The 27,243-nt window shown below is 36.6% G+C and overlaps 1 protein-coding gene across 1 annotated transcript in view; it reads left to right on the forward strand.

The window, feature by feature from the left end:
* USH2A (usherin) overlaps positions 1 to 27,243 on the forward strand; it is a 377,385-nt gene that overhangs the window by 239,618 nt on the left and 110,524 nt on the right. Inside the window, exons 38-42 of the mRNA XM_085219239.1 lie at positions 479 to 629; positions 804 to 946; positions 10,215 to 10,843; positions 21,227 to 21,561; positions 24,878 to 25,000. Coding sequence (XP_085075365.1) covers positions 479 to 629; positions 804 to 946; positions 10,215 to 10,843; positions 21,227 to 21,561; positions 24,878 to 25,000 — 1,381 coding nt within the window. The remainder of the gene's footprint in view (positions 1 to 478; positions 630 to 803; positions 947 to 10,214; positions 10,844 to 21,226; positions 21,562 to 24,877; positions 25,001 to 27,243) is intronic.

A 27,243-nucleotide genomic window follows, 5' to 3' on the forward strand; every position in this document is an offset into this window, starting at 1 on the left:
GTGAATCTATTTTGATTTCTACCTGAACACCTTTATTTTTTGTTAAAATTTCATTTGCCTTCTTTTAAAATTATTATAAATTTAAGGATGAGAAGGTATCACAGTGATAAAAGATCTGATTGATATTAGTCTTGCTCAGTAATATTTCTGTGAGAATATCTCTAGCTTCTAGGTGTGGCAGAACTGGGCACAAGGAGAAGTGGATAATAAATGGACAGGTGGTAGAGAATATGTTGCCTCTGAATTCCTTTTGGTGTTTGGAGGTTTGCTTTCAGCAAAATGATATTAAGTGCTTTAGAAAAAAGAAAATAAAAAGAAAATCTTAGTTCAGTAGAGAAAATGTTAAACTAAATGGACCGTGTTAACATTGCTGTTGATCCTGAGGAACAGTTTTTCCAGTATATGGAGCGTTTTGTTTCTAGCCAGCATATGTTGTCCATGGTTTTCTCTGCTCTAATTCATCCATGCTTTTCGACAGCTCCAGATGGTGTGATGCCTCCGAGGCTTTCATCTGCCACTCCGACCAGTCTTCAGGTTGTCTGGTCTACACCAGTTCGCAACAACGCCCCAGGCTCACCCAGCTACCGACTCCAGATGCGGCAGAGGCGCTCTGCTGGTGACATTCTAGAGTACGCAGACCATTGCAAGGCCACCATCAATTGTTGAGCAAGAAAAGTCCTGTTATTTTAAATATGACTCACCCTTAGGGTGGCTGGCTTTATTTTCAAGAGATGTAATGTTTTAGTCATTCCTTTCAGCGCTAGGATGTTTAAAGCTGTAGCTCATGCTACTTTTCTTTGCAGGTTGCTTTCCAGCCCGACTGCTTCCTTACAACACAGCATCAGAGATCTTCAGCCATATACTGAGTATGAGGTGAGAGTGGTTGCCTCCAATGGTTATGGCCATGCTTATAGCAACTGGACTTCAATGACTACAGCAGAGGACAGTAAGCAGTCTACTCTTATTTAACTCCATTTAGCACAAAATAGAAGTAACAGATCAGCTGCCTTTGTACACATTTGGATATCTAGCCTGCTCAGTTAAATGCTAGTAATGTATTTCCTGCCTGAATATGCATTTACAATAATAACTCCTAAGGGCTCGATATCTGTCTTCTTAGGTTTTCATAAATTATGAATATTTAAATACGTATCTGGGGAAGTAGTGCTTTTTTTTATATATATATATAACATCTCTCCATGTATGTGTGTTCATATATAGCTAGTTTAAGTTACGCTTATAAGTACTGCTCTTTAATTAGCTCTCCTTTATGTTCGAGGACTTGATTCTAACTAAGTGACTCTAAAAGTAATGCCTCCTATTTATTTCCATGAAAGCTAAAGAACAGCCTTCATATATGTTCCAGAATTAGTGTCTTATGTAGGCCTCTTGCCCCGTATCAAACTCCCAGAAACAGAATTTTAAAATTCTACACCTACTACTTTGTACAAAAATATTTTTTGCCTATATTAACAAGTGATGCCTTTAAAATGCACTTCCTTCCTCCTCCTACTTACAGCAAGAAACAGTGCTGTGTGAACTATTTGACCAGAGTCAAATAATCTTTGCAATATTAATTAATTAAATAGTCATAGGAGACAGGTTGTATTCAGGCTATGAATGCATACAAGTTTAATATGATATTCATTTTTGATACAAGCACAAGTAGACTACAAGAAATGAATCTCAACAAAGATTTGCAAGGGTAGATAATGCATCTTCAGTATGTAAAGTTCACAGTTTACTTATATTAGCTAATTACCTACAGGTATATATGCAAATAAATATTTACATATTTGGAGCTTGAGTAGGTTTTTCAGATAAATTTCTTTGGTGAATTATTTGTTCAACTTCAAAGAAAATTGTTATCCATTTGTGAAAGCACATTTCCTTTCAAGTTGCTTTCTCAAAATATACAGCTTTCCATTGAGAGAAAGGACAAAAACTAAGTTGTGTCACAAGCACTGAATGTTTACTGCAACAATGGTTCATGAGCATCAGGTTAAATTTACAGTCCCAAATACAGATGTCATACCAGTGTAAAACAGAGCAACACCCTAAGGCGCTTTGGTGTGCAGGCAGTAAAGATGAAATAGCAATGAAGATAGTAAGTTAGTATTTTGTTATATCATCAACTTCACCCCAATATGTTTCCCGTTCAAAAATTATATCTTGCTTTCTCATTCAGCAAGATATAAAAGGAAAAATCTCTTTATAAGATACTTAATTTCTCCAAAATTTGCTACATGTTCATCCATCACAGACCAAAAAAAGAAAAAAACAATTTTCTGAAAAAAAAAAAAAAATTACCAAAAAAAAGTTGGCTATTAGATACTATACTACAGAGTAAGATAAAATTAATGTCTGTTTCTTTTTTTTAAAAAAGGCAGATTCTGTGTATGTATATACAGTTAATTCCAGATTTGTTATATAACATTGCTCAGAGAACTGTATCAAATGCAAAATCCAACACAGAATCCAACTGAAAAAGCTCTATTGAAGTGCTGGCACCTCTTTGTTAAATCAAGGAACTGTTGAACTACACGGGATGAGTCTGCAGGACATAGAACTGTTAATATAGAAAGTGATGGGACCGGCAATGACAAACTCAGTTTCAGATCACCAGATCACTATTTTGAATTAACAAAGATCAGTGGGAATGGAAAGTTTTTGTTCAGTTGTCATGCATTTTAGGTATCCTCAACACAGATAAAACAGTCCTATCATTTAATTTAGAATCAACTTCAACTTACATTCTCTGATATCAGTAAATACTAGATCTGCTCTGAAAGTAATGACTCCTATTTTATTATGTTGGCCCATGACATCAGATGTGGATGTTGGTGGTATGGCAGTAGAGGTTAAACCTTCCTGCCTGTATTCCATTACATTTTGTTACCATGCAACAGATAGGAGCAGAGGAGCAGTATGACAAAATGATGTCTGACATAGAAGTGCATATGAAATAAGGTGTGTCATTGAATTTCTCCATGGAACTTTTGACGTTCATTGATGCTTGATGAACTTTGATGGAAACCAAACAGTGGATGTGAGCACAGTGAGGCAGTAGTGGTGACACCAGATCAGCTCTGCTGGTGAAGATTTTTGCAAGCATGGCATGCAGGCTCTTGTTCACTGGCAAAAAAGCATAGCTGATGGTGGTGACTAAGCTGAAAAAGTTTTGCACGTGGGAGTTTGCACTATCAAATAGTGTTACTGCACTCTCTTTATTTGTTGTAGTTTCCATTGAAATAAATAGAAGTTGTTACTTTTGGAGTAACCTACACATATACAAGTTAGCTGCTTTGTATAACTTGGATGGCATTTGTGCAGCAGAATGAAACATTATCCTCTGCAAAATTCAAAATGCAGTGATGCCTGAAGTCAGTATGGAAGGTAGTAGATGTTTCCAAAGCAAATCTAAAAATAAGAACAAAAAATATATAAAATTTATCTACCACTGTTTACACCATCAAGTATTTTAAGATCAGGATCCACTTGCTTCTCTAGCTACGGTGCTGTATCCTGTACCCTTCTGTAGCTCCATTATAAACTGTGTCTTCAAGGGGAAAAATATTTTCCCCAGTATTCCATTCCATTTGTATTTATACTGCTGCAGAATACATACTGAAGTATAGTCTCCAGTATCCAGCAACCATTGTAACTGACCAACAAAAAAAAACTTTAATTGATGACAAAGGACTCTGGTGATGGTGTCACTGCAGAGGGCTGCCCTCTGTGAAAGGATGTTCAACTCAATTGCTTAAGACTGAATGATTTTCATTGAGTATAAGCAGTATTTCTGTCAGGACTTCAATATTTTTCTTACAAAACTGCCTATACTGACAGCTTGTTGCAAAACTACACTTAATTCCTGGGCATGCTAACCAATAGACTTTGACTTTTTAAAGTAACATTTGACAGTAGAAATTTCCTATCTCTTGCTCCGGCAAGATATATGTGTACTCTGTTCTTATTGAATTCTATGCAGTGATTATATGTCTTTTTTTTTTCTTTTTTTCACCAAAGATAAAGTATCTGTAGGAATAAAATGCATATATGTGTGTTAATGTGCATATGCACCTCATAGCAATAAATGTTAATCATCACATCCACTTTTAAAAGCAGTATAATTACATTGCTGCAATTTGATAATTTCACAATATATCATGAATTTCATATTATATTTTATTTATGAAAAACATTTAGTAATCTAGGAGGATGTTGGAATGATTAAAGAAAATTTAGAAAATGCTGCCATAAAAATCTGTTATATTTGTCATGTGAAAAGAGCAAAGAAATTTGGGAGAAAATAAACCCCCTTGCATTCTAGCTTGTCCTCGGATATCAGAGGGGTTGGGGGAAGCTTAGCTTAGATTCTAAGTGATGTCCTATTCTTTATTACGAATCCAGATGTGTTCATTATATTGAACAATCAAGGTTATCTATTCACAAATAGCACTCTGTCTAATTCCTCTAGTTGTATTCAAATGGGCTCTCATGACCACCCGTGAGGAATTTGACTGCGCCCACTGACAGCTCTTATGAAAGCAAGAGTTTATAAATTCCAGTAGTATCATCAAGTCCCCATCCTTGCATGGTGATCACAGAATTTGGCCACGGGTCCTCCACCCCTCTCCACACTCCACGTTGTATTTTAGAGTCAGCGTGCCAGGCTCCCCTGGTATTTGCTAACAGCTAAGGCTGCAGGTTGTATTGTTTAGGGGACCATTGTGAAACAGATTATCCAGTGCATTCCACCCCACAGGCTTTATCTTCTTTTGAGAGGTGGACATTTCAATATGTCACCTCCAGTAAATATTCTACAGAATCTGGTAATAAAGTGTGTTAATGTAAAGATTAGTAGGTTTGAGGTGTTTTTAAGAGAGGAAAAACGCTGTAAATAATTTCCAGATGTTTCCATTTACATGTGCATGGTGCTAGTAACTGATTCCACGTATTTTTTAAACTCTAACCTGCCAGTGACAGATCAGAATAAAGTATATATCCTATGAATTTTTTAAAACCTGCTAAACATGTTAATAAAAGATCTTGTTCCTGTGATCTTGGTCAGCATGGCATCAAACTATTTACTGCAAAAATAGAAACAGCTGATGAAATTTCTGGATTAGATCTTTCTTTCAGTAATGTAAGAGTAAATTTATGGTAACTGCTTTGCAGTCAATATATTCACTACTGAACTGAGAGGTCAGTGTATACCATTAAACTAAGAGCAGAATTTCATGCATTGCATTCAGAAATAAAATGAAATTTTCTAGATATAAAAAGCAGATGACAATTAGGTTTTCTCTTTTGCTATGGTAAGTCTTTGAACTAACTGGGAAGGAAGCTGTAAAAGAATTATAGTTATCGGAGCCTGGTCCTGTGGCAGTTGCACCATTCTTGTAGTATAGCTCTACGGATGGTGAAATCTGAGCGACCAAAAATTACAACTTTTGAGAAAAGATTCCTGATTTTTTAGTCTTAGAAATTACTTGCAGTCCAATGAGTTGCATGCAGGAGGACATCTCAGTTATCTTTCAGAAAGCTGTGTTTTAGTCCCACGGATCAGTATAGCTATCCAGTGTGGCAAGCTCTCACTGAAGCACTTTCATAAGTGCTTGGCTTGCACTACTTGAGAGAGTTTTTTGAGCTGCCTATCAGGCAGCCCGTATTTTTTTTCCTAGACTGTGGTTGCAAATCCATATTTTTCCTGTATTGTAAAAGTCCAGTCCAGTGTCCAATGACGATTGTTACAATAAGTAGTACCAAAAGTACATACCATAAAGTAATGACTTGAGATCAATACATATCTAGAGGAAAAAAAAACAGTAAAAGGATGATCCTACAATTTATCAAACATTCATCAGCATGTATCTGCTGATGAAGCACAGAGAGTATTATTCCTATCATATAGAGTGCTACTGTATGCTCCACTGGCACGCTCACCACAGAGCTTTGTTTTCAGGGTGGAGGGGGCTTGTTCTCTTAAATTTCTTTTGTAGTCTCTAGAGAGAGGGAAGTTCCTTCAGGGGGCAATTTAGAAAAAGAGAGTTGCAATGCTGCAGTTCTCAACTTTTTGAATGACTGATTATGTTGGGTATCTGCGAAGACTAGACACTCAATTTAGGTATGCAAATTGGGTCCATATAATTTAGGTATATAAACTAACCCATAGTTAGTTGATGTAAATATGACCACTTGTGTTCAAGAAAGTTAGATGAAAACTGAAGCAAAAGATAAAACATGGAAAGGTCATACATGGAAGAGAGAACCATGTGAAATGCATGACAGGATGAACAACGAAAAGAGAGAACAGCTAAACTGTCGTACAGATATCATGGCAAATGTGTTACAACGATCGTATGACAAATAAAATAATCTGCTCATACGTGCCTATAGACTAGAAACAAGAAGAATCTTCCTGGCTGTCTGGCTGGAGTAGTAAAAGCAACATGCAGTTGGAATAGAAGTGGGCAAAAAGTGTGAGTACACACTGAGCTCTCAGTGTGTATTTTAAGGGGTTCATACAGATAACGTCTCTGCACAAACGTCTTAATGACTTACAAGTTATATGATCTGGTGTGGTAAGATTTTTGTGTTCCCTTATGCCCAGACCTGCACAGTTTGGATATTCTGTTGGATACATATGAAAGATACCACACTTTGTTAATATGTATAATTTCATTGTTCGTGTTCCTGAAAAGAGTAAATGATTCAAGTATAAAAGGCCCATAATGTCTATCGTGCTTAGTGAGAGTTTCCCAGCAAATCAAGTATTTCTCATTAGCTTTAAAGGGCAGAAGTCCAGGTACGTGTCTCAGTGTATTAATGAAAGTATAGATTCCCCTGAAATATATCTAGAGAGTAGAGCTCCCAGCTCCCCTCATCTGTACAATAAGTAAACAAATGTGTGATTCTAGCCGAGGAATTTCAAAAGATTAATGATAGTTTTGTGCCTTCCTTTTAAGTAGAGTCTGAACTTTTGAAGCAGATGAGCAAAACAGCCTGCCGTAAAAGATAATTTCATTTGCCAAAATGAAAGTACTTTCGAGTATTAATACTGTAATGAAATAGTTTAAAATATGAACTAAGAATCTTGCAGAAAAATATGCCAACAAATTCAGTGTTCAGTAATTTCTTCTATAAACAGTTACATCCACGTAAAAAGCCTTATGATTTTATTTTCATCATTGTAAGACTGAGCCGCGTAGCTGTCATACTTTGCTGTCTTCCCTCCAGTGACAACCACATTGACAACATGTTATACTCCACATTGATTTTACAGTTAAGGAGCTGATTGTGATATATAGGGATTTTAAGAATTCAGCTGAGAGGCTGACTTTTGCCTTTTATCATTCCATTAAAATTTTATAACCATCTTTTTCATGTCATTTCATCCATGAATTCTTACTTTAGAAAGTGATAGCTACTGCTGCGAGCATAACTTTTCTCATGTTCAGAGCTTTTTATTGTATTAGCAAACTATCCCAATTATAGTTAATACTCGCATTTTACATAATTGTGGAGACCCTTTCAACCCAGCAGTATCATACTAGTTGATTTGTATATAGAATTAGATGATTCTGCTTGCCATTTAAAAAACAGCTATACAGAATGAGTGTTAGGGACCAGGATTTAATGCTTTCCCATCCAGTGGGGCCAATTAAGCATCTCTCAAATGTCTTGTTTGAACTGAGAGCCTTAAAAGTCTCTCTTTTAAAAGGGCAGTAGGGAATGTATGAGTAGGTATGCTAACTACCAAAATATGGGTTTTTGAAGGGGGAGGGAGGGACTAGGGGGACCCAAATTTTTGTTTGACACCTCCTCCCATACATTGCAGATTGTCCTTAAGGAATATGCCTAAACTTGGGGTAGGAGGAGTTCAACTTGAATGTTTCACCTGTAATATCAACAACTTATTCAGTAGAAACAAAAAGACTTATCCGTTCCCTCACAACAAACTGTTCAGTTGTTGTTTTGCTTTGTTTGTTTTTTTTTTCCTCCTGCAGAAGCTCACAATATGCTAGCCAAATGTAAGAAGCATAATAAGAAAAGTGCTAGTTTCTAGCTCATTTTTCAATCTCCCTTCACCCTATTAAACAAGAATTTGCAGCATCTTATTTTCAAGGTCTTCAGTTCTGAAGCAGATCTTTCTCTTTCACCCCAGCAAAATTTTTTCTTTTACAGAATATACATCTAATTCAGGCTTACATCCCCACTCCTGTCTTGCAGTGAATGGACCAAATTTTGTTACAGCTTATGACCTAATTGATTTTGCCCAAGAGTACATGCAAATACAATTGGATTGCTCTTTACAAGAGATCATCTTTTATACTTGTAAATTCAGAGATCTAAATTAATCCTAGAGTGCATAAGCATTAATATAAAACTCTGTCCTTATTATCAGTGAGAGTAGAACAGGAATAGTGATATGGATGGGTTTTATGGAGTTGCTTTGTGATGCATCATATAATGAAGGAAAAAAACACTGTTCCTTTTTCAAATGTAAAAGCAAAAAAAAAAAAAGAAAGAAAGAAATAAAGAAGGAAAGAAAAAGCTTGCTGTGCCAATTTTACATCACTGTTTCCACAGGCATCAGTGCAATAATCCTGATTTACATCTCTCTGTATGTAGGAGGAGAAATGGGACTTCTGGCTGCTTCAGCTGTTATTCTAAAATAAAGAAAAAAACAGTCTGTGCTGAATTTATTTCCTATGGCCCCTATTTTCACTCTCTCTCTGTTTCTCTCTCTACATAAAAATTAGCAGGAAGTACTTAATTTCTGGTAAAATGAATTATTCTTCCTATCGAGATACTGCTACTTTGGGTTTGGACAGCATGCTCCTTCACCAGGAATTAAATGATAGCGTTGTTGACTGATGTGGAATTCAGCATATGTTATGTCATGTCCCGGAGTCTTTGCATGCATGCAACCACTAATGAATTCTAAATTTTCAACCCTTAATATTTGATACTTCCCCCCCTGAAATCCCCATGCCTAATGCTATTTTAAACAATTACTAAACCCAAGTATATCTTTTTTTAAGATTTCAATAAAATGTAATGTTCACAGGAAAACCTCATAAATGTCAAAATTGCTACGGGCAGAATAGGGGGAATATAGTATTTTCTTGATCTGCTGTAGCAATTTATAGATTTCAGGACGTGGTTTATAAGAATGCTAAATGTTCTGGAATTACAGCTGTTACTGATCAGTGATTGAGCCAGATTTGTGTTATTGCACCATGTTCTTGCTTGTACCTAGAGAGCAGTAAAGCCTCAATATAATAAAAAGCACCTGCATTTTAAATGAAATTTCAATTGAAAAACTTAACAGCCCTTCAAATTGCAGAATTTAACGCAGCCCAGTAAAGCTTAAATAACACTTTGCCTCCACAGGCTGAGGGTTTTGCATTCAAGGTGACTTGATTGTGTCGCACGGTGAAATTATTTACAATTAAGGAATTTCTCTGGAGGGCTGCAGAGTATTTGCTGTTCCACAACACCTATGCAGGCATATGGTCGGTCTTTTTCAGTATTCATGGAAGCTCCTGAACCTTTATGATAATTGAATCAGTTAGAGTGCTGAGTGGAGCAAGCATAAAACCTGTTAACCTAAAGGTCAGATCTGTGCATTGTTTATTTATCAGTAGGTGAAAGAGCTAAATCGGCAGCTTCTGTCACAGTCACAGTAAAAAATCACCTATAATATTAACAGGGAGTAGATAAATTGCAAAAAATGGATTAGAATTATAAACAGAATGAAGTAAAATATTGAATATATAATGAGACATGCAGTAGGGGTTACTGAGCTGTAAAATATGCAGCTTTGTTGGCTGTGCTGTTGGTTGCAATTAGCAGCTAGTGCTCTAGAAAATATCAACGATAGCTAGAACTGCAATTCTATATTGATACTTAGCCTTACATTTTTTCCATGTGCTAATAGCGTCAATAGGACATAGTTGAGGTACGTGGTGAAAAAAGATTCAGAAAGGGAGGGAGGAGGGAAAGTATATTTACCGAGCGGCTTGCCTTTAAGATGAGAGCTGTATTCATCCCTTGAATTGCCAAGCCTACAGGTTCTGAAGAGGTAATGTTTAGTAGATTTGAACTTCTTTCATTATTTTGAAGACCTCTTGATGGGTACCATTTCCGACCAATAACTTTAACAGACTATTAGTAATTTTTCTTTCTCTTTTTTACTGTTACAGAGCCTGGACCTTTAGATCCACCTCTGCTATTGAATGCTACGTCGAGGGCAGCGAGTATCACCTGGCAGCATCCTTTAAAGCAAAATGGCATTATCACTCATTATAATATTTACCAAAATGGTGAACTGTGTGCTACAGTGACAGGAGCTAGCTCTAATTACACTGTGGAAGACTTGCATCCTTACACTGTCTATGAGTTTCAGGTAGAGGGTTGCACGTATAAAGGATGTTCTCTTTCACCCAAGACCCCAGCAATCCGAACTCTTCCCGATGTACCTGAAGGCATTCCTGCTCCAGATCTGTATTCTGATACTCCAACCTCTGTGGTTATATCCTGGCAACCACCTGCTCACCCAAATGGTTTGGTGGAAAATCTTACGATAGAAAGGAGGGTAAAAGGAACCGAACAACTATCAACTGTGGTGACTCTTCCTTTCAGTCAGTCCATGAGCTATATTGACCAGAGTACTGCTCTGAGTCCTTGGCAGAAATTTGAATACAGGATACTGATGAGCACTGTTAATGGAGGCACAAACAGCAGCGCGTGGTCAGAAGTTACCACTCGACCATCAAGACCTGCGGGTGTTCAGATACCAGATGCAGAAGTGCAGGGACCACGTTCGATTAAGGTAGAGATCATTTTCATCGCCTCATATCTTTAACAGGTTTGTCCTGTAGTGACTTGTATTTAAGAGAGACATCTACTGGCTGAGCTAACATTTATTTGCTGCAGGCGTAGCTAAATAATTAGCATCTATCCTTTGGTTCAAAAGCATTACATTCCTTTCCATCTTCCCTTTTTGCTATCCTCTTGCTGTTTTACTCCAGTTCATTTTTTTCTGTATACACCTGATGTAGTTTGAATATTAAACTTGAATGCTTACCTTTAATTCCCTAATCAGATCAGAAAATAACCTACTACCTTCCCCAATATTTCAAGGCTTCATTAAAATGCTAAGTAAAAAGAATTTTTATGTAATTCAGTAAGCCTAATATATAGCAATCAGATTTTGTAAAGTAGCAAAGAAGAAAAACATAGCAATATTGTTCTCCTGATTTACAATAGAATAGTCTTACAGGGCTACCTAGGAAGTTTTCAATTATTTGCATCGTTCTGTTGGGAATGAACTCTAGAGGACAGGATAACTACCATTGTTTTGGCTTGCATACAAACTTCATTCAAGGGAAATTAGTGTAACCAAACAAGAGGGATTTTTGTAGCTTAGAAGCCTCTTTTGTGTAAATACACACATGCTTCCATGGATTCAGTCTTGTACTAATGCCAAAAGTATTGGTACAGTAGCTTGCTCAACAGAGCACAAAACAAAGGACATTTGCATAAGACTGAAGTTCATCTGTTAGATTTATTATTTTTGGTATACATTGTATTTTCAAAAGGTAAACATAGTGATGTTACCAATGCAGTCTAAGCAGTTTGAGGGTGTGAATCTGAGCACAGACTGAGTAAACCAATGCTGATTTTTTGCTTTGTTTGTGCATAATTTTAAGCTATGATTAAAACCACTCACGACTAGATATAAAAAAAATCCTGAGCTCTTAAACTTACGTTTTAATGTCTAAGGAATTGCTCGTTACATCCACATTAATGGCAAATGAGTTCAGTATGAGTACAGTGGTTACCGTAAGAATTAATAATGATCGACCACTAGTAATTGTGATGAATTGCCAGACTGCTTATTGGAGATTTGGGCTATATACTTCCAAGACTCTACTATCCATGTTTCTGTAAATACATCTTAATATCTATCACAATTTACACTAAGACACATTTCATGGATTTACCAGAAGAAATAATGCTGTGTAAACAGCAGCCCTAGTTCAGTGGCTTGCTTACACATGTCCACGTTGTATTACATGAGCTTTTACACATTGGCTTCAACTATATTTGTGGAGAAAAAAAAAAAAGTCACCGCAACCTTTAATGCTTCAGTTAATGTGATAAGGGCATAATAATTTTATATCTTGCCCATATTTTCTTCTTTCTCCAAATGCAGTCAACACTCAATCCCAATTATAAAAGCCTGCAAATTATCAGCAGCTTTGTCATTTTTTACTGGGTGTCTTTTCTTGAGATCAGAGGTGTGTGCTCAGCTGTAATTTTATTTTCTTTTGCTCAGTTCCAAGATTAAGGAATCTACCAATACTGTAAGTCAGTTTGATCATTTATTTCTTCTGAAACATGAAATCAGACAGTGCAGTCTTCATTCTCTAATAATTTAATTATGATAAAACAATGCTTTGATTTTTTTTCTTTCTTGCCAAAAAATTTGAATGCTTTTTTTTTTTTTCCTCTTCTTATCTGGTCTATCATTAACATTCAGAGCTCTTTAAAGCCCTTTAACATCATCATTGTATGACCTTCTGTACGAACTGTGGACATTCTTTGTGTCACTGCTGCTCTTGGAGTTTTGAGCTTGGTTTTCTCTGCTTAGAGTCTCGTGTTTATTTGGTATCATTTTTATCAATGATATTGATGTTCATATGTTTTTATTTCCACACCTTGATTTTGTGGTTCATTTTTCTTGATTAAAATATTTAGATTAAAATGTTAAAAATTAAATATGGGAGCATTTAACTGTTAAAAGTGACTGAAGTATATGCTTTTCCAAATATATGCTTTTCCAAATATACTGTCTTCTAATTATCAGACCTGTAGTGAAAATTCTCTTTCACGGTGTATGAACTATTGGTATCCTTTGACAATGCTGACAGAAATTCTTCCAACTTATCTAGTATTTTATTTAATTTAGTTAGTTTTATTTTGTTTTGTTTAACTTGATAGTTTTCATAATTTCAGGGCAAGAGGCACCCAAAAATGTCATGTATGACTTGGTACAAATCTTGTGCATTCTGTCAATTAAACATTACTTCTGATTTCTAAGATTGTAAGTGTCCCATAAAAATCTTACTCATTCGGGACAGAAGAGATTGTTAGTTTTTTATTATTTTATTATTAATGTCATTTACAATACTTTCTAAAAACTGAAATAAGGTTATAGGTGCAGGAGAGCTCACTGCAGAACATCAGTGAAAAAATGGTGGAACAAGTTTGTTGCACCCACTGGTTTTCTCACCTTCTGCTTCTTGGCAGATGGAAGCAACTTTCCTTGTTAGTCTTCTCATAAGTCAAATGGGTTAGTTTGCTAGTAGTATGGTTTGTGGCAAGTTCATTTCAGAGTAAGACTCTGAAAGCAGTCAGTGCATATTGCTATGGTATTGAGATTCTGTTGTGCGATCTGTGTCACCGTTCTGTTGTAGGAGAATATGAGATAATCAAAGTAGCACCCATTTAAAACATTTCTTTTTTCTCTATCAAGGTAGAAGATTTGTATAGATAACTCCCCAAGCCATTTTTGTGTCTTCAACACAGAGTTATGGAACATAGGCTTCTCCATAGGTTGCCTCTTACTTTTTTTCCAAGTTACCAAGAGCACAGTAAGAGGATTTTATAGTGTTTTGAAACTGAAAATGTTCTCTATTTTTTCAAAACCACCACCATTAGCTATGCATTTTCACTAGAAGATCAAGAGCCTGCATGCCATTCTTGTAAACGTCTGTGTGATCATCCAAAACAAGGCTTGTCTTCCATGTCCTGTCAACCACTACTGAAATGCACCACCAGCACTCAACGTACTCACATCACTGTTGGGTCTCTCTTAGGAAGTGTCAGTGAATGTCAGCGAGTACCATTTTTCCCACATGGAGGAATTCAGCAACACACCTTTGCTTCGTACACACTTCCACATCAGGCTCCATTTTGTCAGACTGCTGCTCTGCTGCCATCTGTCACAACAGATGACAATATGTAAGGAATATTTGTGGGAAAGTTCAATCTCTACTGTCATACCACCAACATCCACCTCTGCTGTCACGGGCCAATATAATAGAATGGGAGACATTACTTTGAGAGCAGCCCTAGTAGTTTCCAGGCCAGAATTACTGTGATGTTTTTTGCAAGGATTGTCAATTGCTGGTTGAAAAGCTTTCATATGTGGAAGTGGGTTGGATCTGATTTGGGACTGCTTTACATTGTTGTCTTTAGATTCTGAGGAGAGTCCCAGAACGGCAGTTCTCTCCTGAGTAGCCTACTATTGAATCAAATTTGTGGAGTCTGCTTGTGCTTTACAACACTCTCGTCTTATTCAGCATCTACAATGGTGACTCTTAAGCAGAGAATGCAAAATAAGCTATCTCTTCAAGAAGGAGCCAATATGGGAGTTTAATTACTCCTTGCCCTAGAGAGAGCTGTCCTTCCAGGTTAGCACAGAAAGTATTGGAAGGGCACTGTGGGAAAGATTAGTGAGAGACTCCTTTACCAAGCCAGGGTTGCAAATCAATAGAGGCTTTCAGTTGTCAGTGCAACCAATCCCTAAACCAGGAGTGCAAATATTTACTTATACTGAAAACAGAGAGAATTTATTAAAAGAGAGAGAGAGAGAAACATATTTCCATTCCTTTATTTAGTCATAGAATCAATATAAATGATTTGAGGATGTGAGGAATTCAAAGCACTCCAGGATAGTACTCACTTGAGTATACAGCTTATTTTCATAGACCAAAGCTTTCACTCTGCAAGGAGGAAAATATCACAGCAGGTCACTTGGCATAAACACTTTTGATGTGTATGTGCTCCTTTAACATTCTATTTTAATCAGAATGGACTGATATCTTTCAATAACATTTAGCTTACTTTCTTTTGTGCAACACAAAGTGTAAAGCTGTCAATAATTTTCAAAGTACCCATTTCTGTGACACCTGCATGATATTTTTTAATGTTTGCTGAATTGATAATGTTCATGGTAGTAGAGTATACTGCACAATAAACTGCTTTTGTGGCTGATTAAATGCCAAAGTGAAGTGGAGGTATTCAGCAACTGCAAAAACCACTTATTTAGTATATGCCAGTGCCATGAATGTTATTCCTGTTACACAAGATTTGCTATACCTTAATGTACAGAAGTATCAAAGAAATTGTTTCCTTTTCTTGTGAGGGTTGCAATTGCTCTGATGCTTTAATCTGACACTTCACACCCATATGACATTCAGGAATGTAGCTAGGTTGACTGGCTCGAGAAAGAGGCTGGTTTACACAGTGAATAATTATTTAAAGGAGTTCTTTGTGTAGGAAAAGCATTATGTGGCTGTGTACACTGAATTAAATTAACTGCAGTTTGTAAATTCTCCAACTTTAGCCATTTAACTTTAAATAGAAAGATTTCCCTTTTGCTGCTGTAGTTTTCCCTTAAGATCTTTGGCCTAGGGAAGGCACTGTAATCTTGATTACTGGCCTCAACTAGAGACTTGCTGACGAGTATTTGCCTGTCTTGTTTTCCCTGGCTGACCAGTGCTGCCACCTTGACTGCACATAGACAAGAAGCTGCAGCCATTTTCTATCTTTCTTTGTGTAACTTTTTAGGAAGTGGCATGATCTGTACTTAATCATGAAGTTTTTCTTAAGACAAAGGAAAGATCATTCTTTTTGGTGTGCAGATAGGTGATAAGAGATTGATTTCATCCTGGTTGGTTGAAATAAGTACCTTATTGGGATATAATTCTTGTGCTATAGTATTCCTTCATTATAACATCAGCTGCAGAAATTTCTTTCAAGTTGATTAGATGCAAAATGAGAGAAACAAAAATTATTATAATTTATTTGACTTCTCTCTTAATTCATGTTATGTACATATTGTGTGTTAGAAATGCAGTATAGTAGTGATTCTATAGCACCGAACTGTCATTCTTCTTTCTAATTTCTTTTGTGCATGTTGATTTCAGACCATGTTATTAATTCTGTAGTAATTACTTCTGTTTCTCAAGTATTTCCTCATGGCTCTCTGGTTGAGGAAGGGTTCCAGGCTTTTATTTCCAGTGCCATTTATGTTTGTTGTCACCCTCAGATGACAATCACTTGATTTACAGTTCATCTGCCATTTTCTTTGCATGTAAGAAATGGCAACAGAGACAGATAGAGTGGAAGCCTGCAGATTGAGCAGTTCACTCTCCACAGATGTATAAGTGATGCAGTCCGCACCCTTTCCTATTGCCACAGTAGCTATTTCTAGTACCTGTTTCTCAGATTTGACCAATAAATTGGATCTAAAAGTGAGAAAACAAAATTAACAGGGCTCTACATATAAACATATGTTGAATTCTGTCCTTTATTGGCTCAGAAGTTGGACAGTGGACAGCTCAGTGCCTGTTGTCATTGTTGCTCTTTAAAGAGGCTAGAGCTACAAGGCCCGAGAGAAAGATTTCAGTTGTGTGGAATGGATGCCACTTACACAGCTGAACAAGTTATGAAATAGCTTTAGTTACAGTTTGAGTATGATTTGTGAAAAGAAAGCTGCTTCCTTTATTATTTACCCAATTCCTATGAAATTACCAACTTTTATCTCATGCTTTAATGCGTGCTGCCCTGTGAAGTTGCTTCTTATTACAGAGGGTTGGATGTTGTTGGAATTGTTGTTGGAATAACTTGTTGGTCATTGAAGCTGGTGAATAACACAAAGGTGATGCTTTAGCATTTTACCTCTGTGATAAAGGATGATGTTGATAAGACCACCTCTCCTCTCCTTCAGGTTAAACTCCTAGTGTTTTGTTTCTTCATTCTCAAAATGCTTCAAGTGACAGTTGTCTAAGAATATTTTAAGAATATGAGCAACCCTGACGTCTGCTCCTTGAATGTTGAAGGTGTCTAGGCCTTGAATGCACGAAGACCTAGCAGCTTTATTTGGAGGAGGAAAAAGGTTGGGATTTGTTCACTTCTATTGCAGTTTTATGCAGGTATGCCTGGTGCATTGGGGAAATTATTTAGGAGCAATCAATCCTTGTGTGAAGATTGCCTTGTAGTGCTGCTAAGGTCAGGGAGACCTTGGTTTATTTGCCACATAAGTGCTGCTTGAGCGACTTAGGATACACCAACACCCATAGGAACACCCTTAACTTACACACCAGAGGTTTTCCGCATTTTAGGATTGTGATTTCTTGCACAGCTTGCTCATTTAGTACAGATCATACAGCGAGGTTAACTAATCAGGTTTTCATCTGCATATCCCCCCACCTATAAGAGAGCTAGAGAAGTTTTTGTAGCAGTAGTCTGTTAATGCAAACCTTATTGTACAGTTCTGTGATAGTGCTGAAGCTGGATGTAATTCATCTGCAAAGTCTATAAGAGTAATTATCATTGACCTCAGTCAGGATTTGCTTTTCTTGTGTGATACTGGATTCTGATTGAAACCTGGTATAATTTCTGTGAGGTCATATGAGACCTTGTAACAAAATTAATCACCCAACTACTTCTGATTTTTTTGTTTTTCTTTTGCAAAGGACGGTGGTTCAGTGTCTAGAGTGCAGAATTGGCATGGTCTTTCTTTTCAGGTTTTCTTCTTTCTGTTATGTAACTTATTCTGGGATTTAGTCTATTCATCTGTAAAACTTAAATGATAACGCTTGCAATTTGAGATTTACAATGCGCTCTGAGACCAATGGTGAAAAGCTCTCAGTAGTGTATTTATTACTCTAAGTTTGTAGATATTACAAGCAGTAGCAAGGAGAAATTAGAATAAAATGAAGCCAAACATGCTGATTTAAAAACAAACTGTTAAAGCCAGGCCTGAACCATTAAAATAGTTAAGTGCCAATGCCTCCCTTACCATAGCTCAGAACTAAACTGCGGGTTTCAACTGCTGTCACAGAAAAAAATAAAAAATAATTAAAAAAAAAAAAAAAGACTTTCAAGGTTATAAGTGTTTAATGGGGAGAAAATGGCTAATTTCTGTCTCTTTAAATTTTGTGGTGGAGAAAATAAGGTGCTTTGATCTTTAAATGACAGCTTCCAGAGTCATTACATTGAATCAGTTAATCTCTCCCAGTAGTTACCTTATTCTCTCTTCCTCATGGGCATCCTCTTTCATGGTCTCAGTGCTGAGCTTCAAATCAATGAACAAACTGTTACTGCTTCCAACACAGCCTGTCTAGTGAGCTTTCCTGCTTTCATGCATTGCCAAGCTCTTACCTCAAACCTTGGCGCATCGAAGTGGAGAAGTGATCCAGCAGTGTCATATGTGTTAACCAAGCTGCCTCCATCACCTTCCTTTATATCATATTGGTCAGGCAGTCCCTTGACCTTGGCCTGTCACAGAAGTGAAAACACAACAGCTTTCCTTCCTGAAGAGAGAGAGGCTGGTTGGCAGCTGCATGTCCTGCCACTGCAAGCTGACATAGGTAACTCAAAGCACGTCAGCTGACCAGTGACTGTGGGTATCCTTGGTCATCCTTTTGTCTAGTTCTAAAAATATTCAACAAAACAATAACTATTCTTCATATCTTTGTATGATATACCCATGCACAGAAGAAAATAAGTTTCATTTCTGTGTTATGGTCCTGCTGATTGAATTAGTCAGCCTGGCTTTCACTTCTCTTAAAAAAAAAAAGAAACTGAACAATTTCCCAATGTAAGCCCCTTGCAGCATATAGGTTATATACACTATGAGACTTTTTATCTTCTAGTGCACAGCAAATACTGTGAAGGAACACCTGGTGACTTCCATATTCCATATAAGACTCATGAGCTGAGATTCTGGAGTTGTGTCTGTTCTTCTTACGACATTAACACAGTCCTTATGTCAAGGAGTTACAATATATGACAAGTCCCGTGCAAATACTATTATGTAATTTTGTTTGGCTAGACATAGAATTTGTGTATCTAAAATGCTGAGTAAAGGAAAAAAAAATATTATAAATAAGATTTTGTATAAGGCGAGCATCCTTAGACACTGTTTTCTTCTGAGAGGGTAATACTAAGAATGTTCCAAAGCATTTGACATGCAGTTCTGCTATTAGAAGCTGCCTTGCATTTAGCAGCAAGTAAGAGGGTTTTTCTTGCTGGTAATGACAAATTTTACTGTATTAGCACTCTGAAAAATGAACTAGAATATATTATCTTCAGTCATACTTCACACCAAAGCAAAATTTCAGAACAGGTGCTACACCTCAAATATATAAATAAATATATATATATAATATATAATATATATAATTGTTGCAGAAATGTGTGTTTTACTGTGGTGTTCCATACGTTGATGTTTTCTCTGCTTTTTCAGTAACACCAAAGTCCCCAAAAATAAGCAACCCATGCACACTCCCCTTTTTCTGTGCTCTATACAATGCATCCTGTTGGTGTGTGCAGTATGATAGCAACAAAAAGTATTGGAATTGGAGACTTCACCCAAAATTTACTGACCTGAATGCTTTCTAATTGCACTTGAAAACAGAACATCCTGTTGCCTGCTTTAATAATCCACTTTTGTCTGCTTCTTAAACTTACAACCAGATCTCATTAACTACTTTAGAATGAGAGTTCTGCTTAGTGTCTGTGAGAACAGTGCAGAACTGCGTCCTTCCTTCTGTGAAATTTTGCGGTGCTGTGTTTATAGTACTTTATTTGTTTGATCATTATTTGGGACCACAAGTAACAAAAATCTGAATGCAGCATTTGATAATTAGCCAGAGCTAAGCTTTTCCTATGTGGGCACCAGTAATCTTGTTTGTGCTGTCTTTACTCAGAATCACCCTGTTTCTAATTCTCTGTTTAATTGTATTCCAGATTCTGTTATCAAAATCCTTCAGCTTTCTCTGGTACTTTGCTGCCAGGTTTCTTGCAAGTCTGACAGCCTGAGAGGTCCTTCTGTACCTAAGATATAACACTTCCTAATCCCCAGGAGTCCTTTAAAAATCACTTTTAAATAAAGCTTCTCTGTTTCCATTGCCTTCTGTAATAGTGTATATACCATTTTAAAGATACTTCCTTCAGGTACTGAAGAGAATTACTGAAAAACATTCACCTTGAAGTATCTTGGTATCACTACTTCATTATTATATTTGTTTATTTTATTCTTCACATATCTTCGTCTTGATGTTCTCCAGTTCTGTGTCCTTTCCATCGTTGGATTTGAATCTTGTATATCCCATGCTCAGGAGGAAAAAAGCAGCAGTTGTTTTAGATGAGTGGGTCAGTAGCAGGGAAAACAGGCACAGGGATGAGGAAAGAACTGGTGCTATACTTCCTGCACTGAGAGTTCTAGGAATGAAGGACTAATCAGTGCTATTATGCAAACTTTATAAACTTTGAGTTTCTTTATAATAGTTACATGTCCTCATTGTGTTGGACTGAAATCTCCTCTGTCATGATACAGTGGCAAAAAGCCTTACAAAAGTATGAAGAGCATCCTTGCACTTTATCACAGTTTATGGTACAATGATTTGAGTATGATTCCTCACTGAAATTGGTAAGAATAATACATAGATAAAATGCATTTGAAAAAAAAAAAAAAAAGTATAAATCAAATCAAGACAGGAAGCATAGCAGCATTAAGTATTCTCAGCATAATTTTATAATTGTGAAAATGGAAAAAATGTTATTCATCTGGTATTAGCAATGTAATTTATTACTGAAAAATGAAAAGGAAAAATAGGAAATAAGGTATAAGAAGGTATAAATAGGTATAAGAAGTATGAAAAGCCTTGGCTCTTTTAGGAGCTAGAGCAATTACATATTTCTGAAAATGATGCAAATATTAAAAAAGATTTGTTCTTACTCTACCAGTAATAGGCAAACACACCAAGCAGTATATCTTAAGCAAATAAATAACAGTGGTATTTATGATGGTCAGTGCATTTTTGTTAATGCATCTGAACACCTTTAGAGTAAAGCACTCCCATTTTATTGGTCCAGCTTGATAGTAGATTTTCAATGGCTAGTACCGTCTCTGAAACCCCAGGCCAGAAACCCTCTCTGAAATTAAAGGTTAGATTTCTGACCGAGGTACCTTTAAAAATCAGTCTCAGATACCTGAGTCATACGCAAAGTCTGTCATGACAGAGCAGTAAAAGCCCATCTTGAGTTTATGCCTGTGTCCATTTATATCACGTTGTATCTGTTTTTCTGCATTCTGCAGTCAGTTGTTTATTTTTACATTTCTCTCCTCCTTCAGGTCTCATGGAAACCTCCTCTGATACAGAATGGTGAAATCCTAAACTATGAGATTCGCATGCCTGATCCACGAATTGTCATTGCAGGAAATTCTGTGTCAACGTTAAGTTACTTGGTGACTAATCTTTTACCATACACAAACTATTCCATCACTGTAGTAGCTTGTTCTGGAGGCAATGGCTTACTAGGAGGCTGCACAGAGAGTTTGCCTACCAGTGTGACCACACCTTCAACTGCTCCTGAGGGCATCAGTCCCTTGTCTGTGACTCCAATCAGCGAGTCCTTTATTGCCATATCTTGGCAACCACCACTAAGGCCAAATGGTCCTCATTTGAGGTAAGCTTTTAGTTGCTGATGAATTGGCAGTTTTCTTCTCCATATCTATGTCTGACTCAGAAAATTTTAGATGATGCAAACTTTATCATGCAATCTCTTCATTTCTCATTCTGAAGTTCCTCTATAGGGTTCAGGTGTCCATGAGAGGACTTTCAGAAATTGAGTATGTCTGGAGGCAGCCAATGTTGGGTGAACTTTGAATCACTTTGAACTTCAGAGGAGACAGGACTATTGAGAGCACATGGCATCTATGCTGTGGAATTTACTTTTCAAAATGCTTTCAAGAGTCCTCTGGGTCTTTCAAATCAGCACTGTCTGAAAAGGCAGAAAGAGCATGCATGGGATCTTTGCAAAGCCATATAACTGTTTTGGTCTGTAGGATCAGCTAGTTGTTAATGGTGAGTTCAGGCAATGTTTCACTGATAAGATGTCAAGAAAAACATGAGATCTCTGTGAATGTATATGGATTATTTGTGACAAAGACAAAGGTGGCATTATGACACAAAATAAGCTTCAGAACTAAACTTATTAATCAAGTTGTGAATGAAAGAGTAAGAAAAAGAGAAGTTACAGTGATACAAGGTTCTAATCAGAGATGAAAATGGTTACTGTAAGGAAGTGGTAGGTATATAAATCTGGATTTTTCCACACGAATTAAAATAAGGCTTTTCCTCTGAGATTTTTCTGCAACCATGGAATGGGGATCTTGACTTGATTCTGTGATTACTCTGTGTGTATTGCATGTGTGTATTAAAAAAAAAAAAAAAAAAAAAAAAGGATTTGAGTGCATGAAGATTTAGAAAGTGAAATATACCTTTGCACATAATTTTAAAAAGTCAAATCTTTCTATCTGGTGCTTTAAGGTTTTACGAAATATTGTCTGTAAACTTATATCTCCATAAGCCATCTGTAGCTCTCTTCTAGGTGCATTGATGGGCTCAATAATTATCATGAAATGCTGATTCAGTTGCCTACATTGTTATACCACAGTAGCTTGACTTTTTCTTCGGGCTTAATTAGAGCACACTACAACTGTAAAGCAGCCTGTTATTCTGGATTTAGCAACATGATCATTTTACCATAGATTATTGAAGTAATTCAACACAACCTACATCTGCAGATTTCATTTCCTTCATGGTGTGCCTGCCATGCTGTCCTCAACAAGAACCACCACTGGAGCAGCTGCTCTGTACAGCATGATGGAGCAATAAGTCTGCAGCAAACAGAGCAGCAGCAGCAGCTGCCAGTGGAGGTGATTTGCACATGATCATAATCCAATGTTCAGAAAAATTCTGAAGTTTTTTGTAGCTTGTCTATGAATTACGTTAGACAGATTATGCCAAGACTGTTCCTAATGAAACTGCAATAGTCTGTCTTTGGGTTATGTTGGCATTGATAAACCACTGATGTGAGAGTTGTATTTGGGGTATAAAGTCACCTGAATATTTTTATGAAGTTGCAGTTAAATTAGTTTTTGTTATTTGATTTCCACAGTTATGTTCCCAGTTCCAGCAATGATAGTTCGGTTTCACATTGCTATGGTCAATGTCACAACAGAGACTTGCTTGTCTCTGTTGAGGATTATTTCCCCAAGTCAATGAAGAAAGTTAGCTGGAACTCATGTGTATGGCCTTGCTTCCATGGTGCGGAGGTTTCAACTCCCATGAATCAGAGCTTATCAGCTGATTTCTGCACTTGAAGCAACACAAAATCATTGTATGCAGTATCCATTATATACCTGCTTAATTCAGGGCCTCAAATCTGGAATGATCTTAACATCAAAAAAAAAAATAAAAAAAAATTGCACATGAAGCCAGTGGTCAGAAAGATTACTGTGATAGGATGTTGAACTTCTCCAGTGCAGAATGCTTGTACAGCAAAGGAAATCTTTTCAGAAATAAGTGCTTAAGGGAAAAGTCTTCAATATTTTTTTGATGGCATGCAGCAGGAGAACAAGGAGCCATGGGCACAAACAGGAATATAGTAAGTTCCATATGAACACAAGAACTTTACTATGAGAGTTACAGAGCATGGCAACAGGCTGCCCAGAGAGGTTGTGGAGCCTCCTTCTCTGGAGATACTCAAAACCCACCTGGATGCTTTCTTGCTCAACCTACTGTACAGAATTGCTTTAGCAGGGAGTTGGACTTGATGATCTCCAGAAATCCCTTCCAACCCCTACAATTCTGTACTGGAATTTGAAAGAACTACATTTCCAGCTGTACTGGGGGACGCAAAGCAATTCAGAACTTAGAATTTTGCCAATTTAAGTGACTAGATAGACATATGTAACTATGTTTTGATAAAAACCACAGCTCACCATCAAAAGCAATTCCACAGTGGTAGAAGGTAGAATAAATAGAAGGAAGGTAGAAGGAAGATAAATCTCTAGTGACTTACAAAGAAACAATACCAAAAAGCTGAAATGAAAGTCCTATTAAAATTGTTCTGTGAAATGTAATAAAGAATAATAATCCTACAGGATTTTGAACAAATCTATATAAATTTGTTTCTTTTAGAATATAGTTTTCTGTGTAATCCCTGGAATGATTACAAAATACAATGTATAGTTTGTATAGACATGAAATGATTTAATCTTTGTTAAATTCCATACAGACTTTTAATAAAATATGAGAAAGAGTGAGTGATGCAGAGTGAGTGGAAGGGCATGGTCTGAATCAGGCAGTCCTATGGCAAACCTTTTGGAAGATGGCCTTCAGCTGACCTGCTGTTTGGATAACAGACAGGAATACACATTCAGCTACCATGAAAGCCAGGAATAAGTAGTCTGGTCTTTCTGCTCAAATACAATGTTGTTTTGCTAAGCCCTGTCAATGGAAAAGTAAACTCACTCTATGCCTGTTTGTCATCTATAATCAACACTGAGATTATTTATGAACACGTTAAACACAAATGCACTTAAGTAGTGTAAAATAGTAATAGCAAGGTTACATATTACAGTACGTTTGCAAGAGAAACATCTCAATTTCATATTCTGCAACAAGTCTGTGCAAGACACTGTGTCTGGACTATTTGGACTTGAACTTCATCTTCATACCATTTCCACAATTTTAAAATCCGTGGATTATTAAATACATTTAGTCTTTCCAATGAAAGTGCTCATTTTTCATTTTCAAAGCAGTTTAAGTAACTAAATGTTTTAAATCATGAAACATTAAATGGAATGTTTATCTCAGAAAGTTTACAGCTGTGAAAACAAAATAATATGTGGCTTTAAAAAAAAAGATTTTTTTTTTTTTTTGTGTAATAACATTAGTTGAGATAATCCTGGTGTTCTGCTTGTCTTTTGTGTTAGATATGAGCTCCTGAGACGTAAAATCCAGCAACCACTTGCATCAAATCCCCCTGAAGATTTAAATCTGTGGCACAATATTTACTCAGGAACTCAGTGGTTTTATGAAGATAAGGGTCTTAGCAGGTGAGATTACAAAAACTATAAAAACAAATGCTGGCATTTTGTATAGTGTATGTTTAATAGTTCAAAGTATTTCTTGTGTCTTTATGTAGTGAACATATTAATTATGTAATGAAATAGTTTTTGTCATCATCTTTGGTGTTAATCATTCTAATATGTGGGGATTTATTATTACTCGGTCATTCTTGACTCTTTCATGTATTATATTGCTCTAAAAGTCAAATGAATGTGCAAGTCTTGTGAAGTTTCAGCATCTGTGTGCAATCAAGCCATTTATATTTATATGTACAAATGCTCTAGTTTTGTACATATGTCTAATTTTGGCAAAATCATAGCACATGCAGAATGACTGTGAAGTCCTAGTTGGAATACATCTGAAAGGTGGTTTCTGCATTGTTTTTTCTTATGTGTTTAGCTTAATGATTGCCTTCATATCTCTAAGCTTGAGGAAAGTATTTATTGCGTTTTGAACAGATGTAATTTAAGGGCAGCTTTGTTGTAGCTTCATCATAGTTAAATGTATTTATAAATATTAAATGTAGAGTGCAGAAAATGGGGAAAAGGAAGGCGCATTTTGTTTCTCAGGATATTACAGACATACTGTGGGGTATAGAACCAGGCATTTGCTCTCATTCAGTCTTTGTTTCCCATCACAGAGTCTAGGCTAACATCTTAAAAACAAGCAAATGCCCTCTTCAGAAATCCTTATGGAAGACACAATACAGATTTTGCATTGTTTTTTTGCAAGTAAAGTTTTGGTAAAATATTCGTAAATGTTTTCAGAATGTGTGTCTTCTCTGTGCTTGTGTGCTGGCATGATTTATGAGGACTGCATATCAATCGCTGCCCGTCAAATACATGTACATTACTTCTACTTTGATAAAATCTGTCTGGGCATCTCTCCTGAGCATGATGTGAAGCAGCGGAACGTGACCTCTGCTCCTGACTGTTGTTGTATAGACTGAACTGAGCCAAGGGCTAAGGCCTCTGGCTTATCCCTGCCTGCTTACCGTAAGTGTCTGATCATGCATCATGGAGTCATTCTTTAATCCAACCCTGACCACATGTCTATTTCTTTCTTAAATCATGTTTGAAATTTTCCATAGAATTTTCAGGTTGATTATTAGGAAAAACACCTTCACTGAAAGAGCAGTGAGGCATTGGAATAGGCTGTCTGAGGAGCAGTTGTTACCCTCCCTGGGGGTATTTGAGAACCATGTAGATGTGGTGCTGAGGGATGTAATTAGTGAGCAATATTGGTGGTAGGTTGACAGTTGGACTAGATGATCTTAGAGGTCTTCTCAAACCTTATTGGTTCTATGATTCTTTGGTTTTAACATAGCTCTTTTCAGCAGTGCTGGAACAAGTTCCCACAGGGACTCAGTGGCAAAAGGAAGTTTTGGGTTGAAGCAATTGTAGCCAGAAAAGTGTGCCCAGCCATTGGATGCATCTGAACGCTTGTTTTGGAGGGGGCTTTGCAGCCTATAGCTGTCTTTCTGCTTTTGGTGGCTCAAGAGGAATTTGTGGCTGGAGAAAAGATGTTGTAGAGGGACTCAAGCCTTACTTTTCATGGAAAATCTGAATTTTAAAATTTATTTTACATATTTGTGTCATGTTTAAAAATGTGTCTTTTTGTTATATTCCTGTGTCTTTTTATTATATTCCTGCCAGAAGTCTATTTTTGTAGTGGTTACTTCAAATGGTTTTTTTATTTCTAATAGATTAGTATTCTAATAGTTTTCAGTGTTGAAAATGTGAATCCAAAAACAAATCTGATATTTCCACCCTTAACTTGCAAGACGAGATCCCATGCAGTTGTCCAGGAAAATATCAAATGCTCACAAGTGCTGTGTTCACAGTGTATGTTATCATCTTTTTAAAAAATGCCTATCATTATAATGGGATCTATGAGGTCCCATTAGTTTCCTCTTCTTAGAGGAACTGTTAAAGCTTAGCTCTTTGGAAAATAAGGCTGGGTGCTTGCACTATATAGAGTTCTAAAATAAAAGAGTACAAAAAATTTTTTAAAAATCAAAATAAATATACAGTGTTAATGACTTTTTATAGAGAAATCTCCAAATATTGAGTATTTGCAGTTCCTTTATTGTGTTCATAGACAGTTCTTCCAGTGATGTAGATTCAGCAAAAATTTGAACAATATTATCCCGTGTTATTGTGATTACCCAGTTTTGCATCAAGCTTCTGATGATGAAAATAATTTTGAGATTATGGAATCTCCCTTAATG

Source organism: Meleagris gallopavo, chromosome 2, assembly GCF_905368555.1.
Source record: "Meleagris gallopavo chromosome 2, MGAL_WU_HG_1.1, whole genome shotgun sequence".
Classification (NCBI taxonomy): domain Eukaryota; kingdom Metazoa; phylum Chordata; class Aves; order Galliformes; family Phasianidae; genus Meleagris; species Meleagris gallopavo.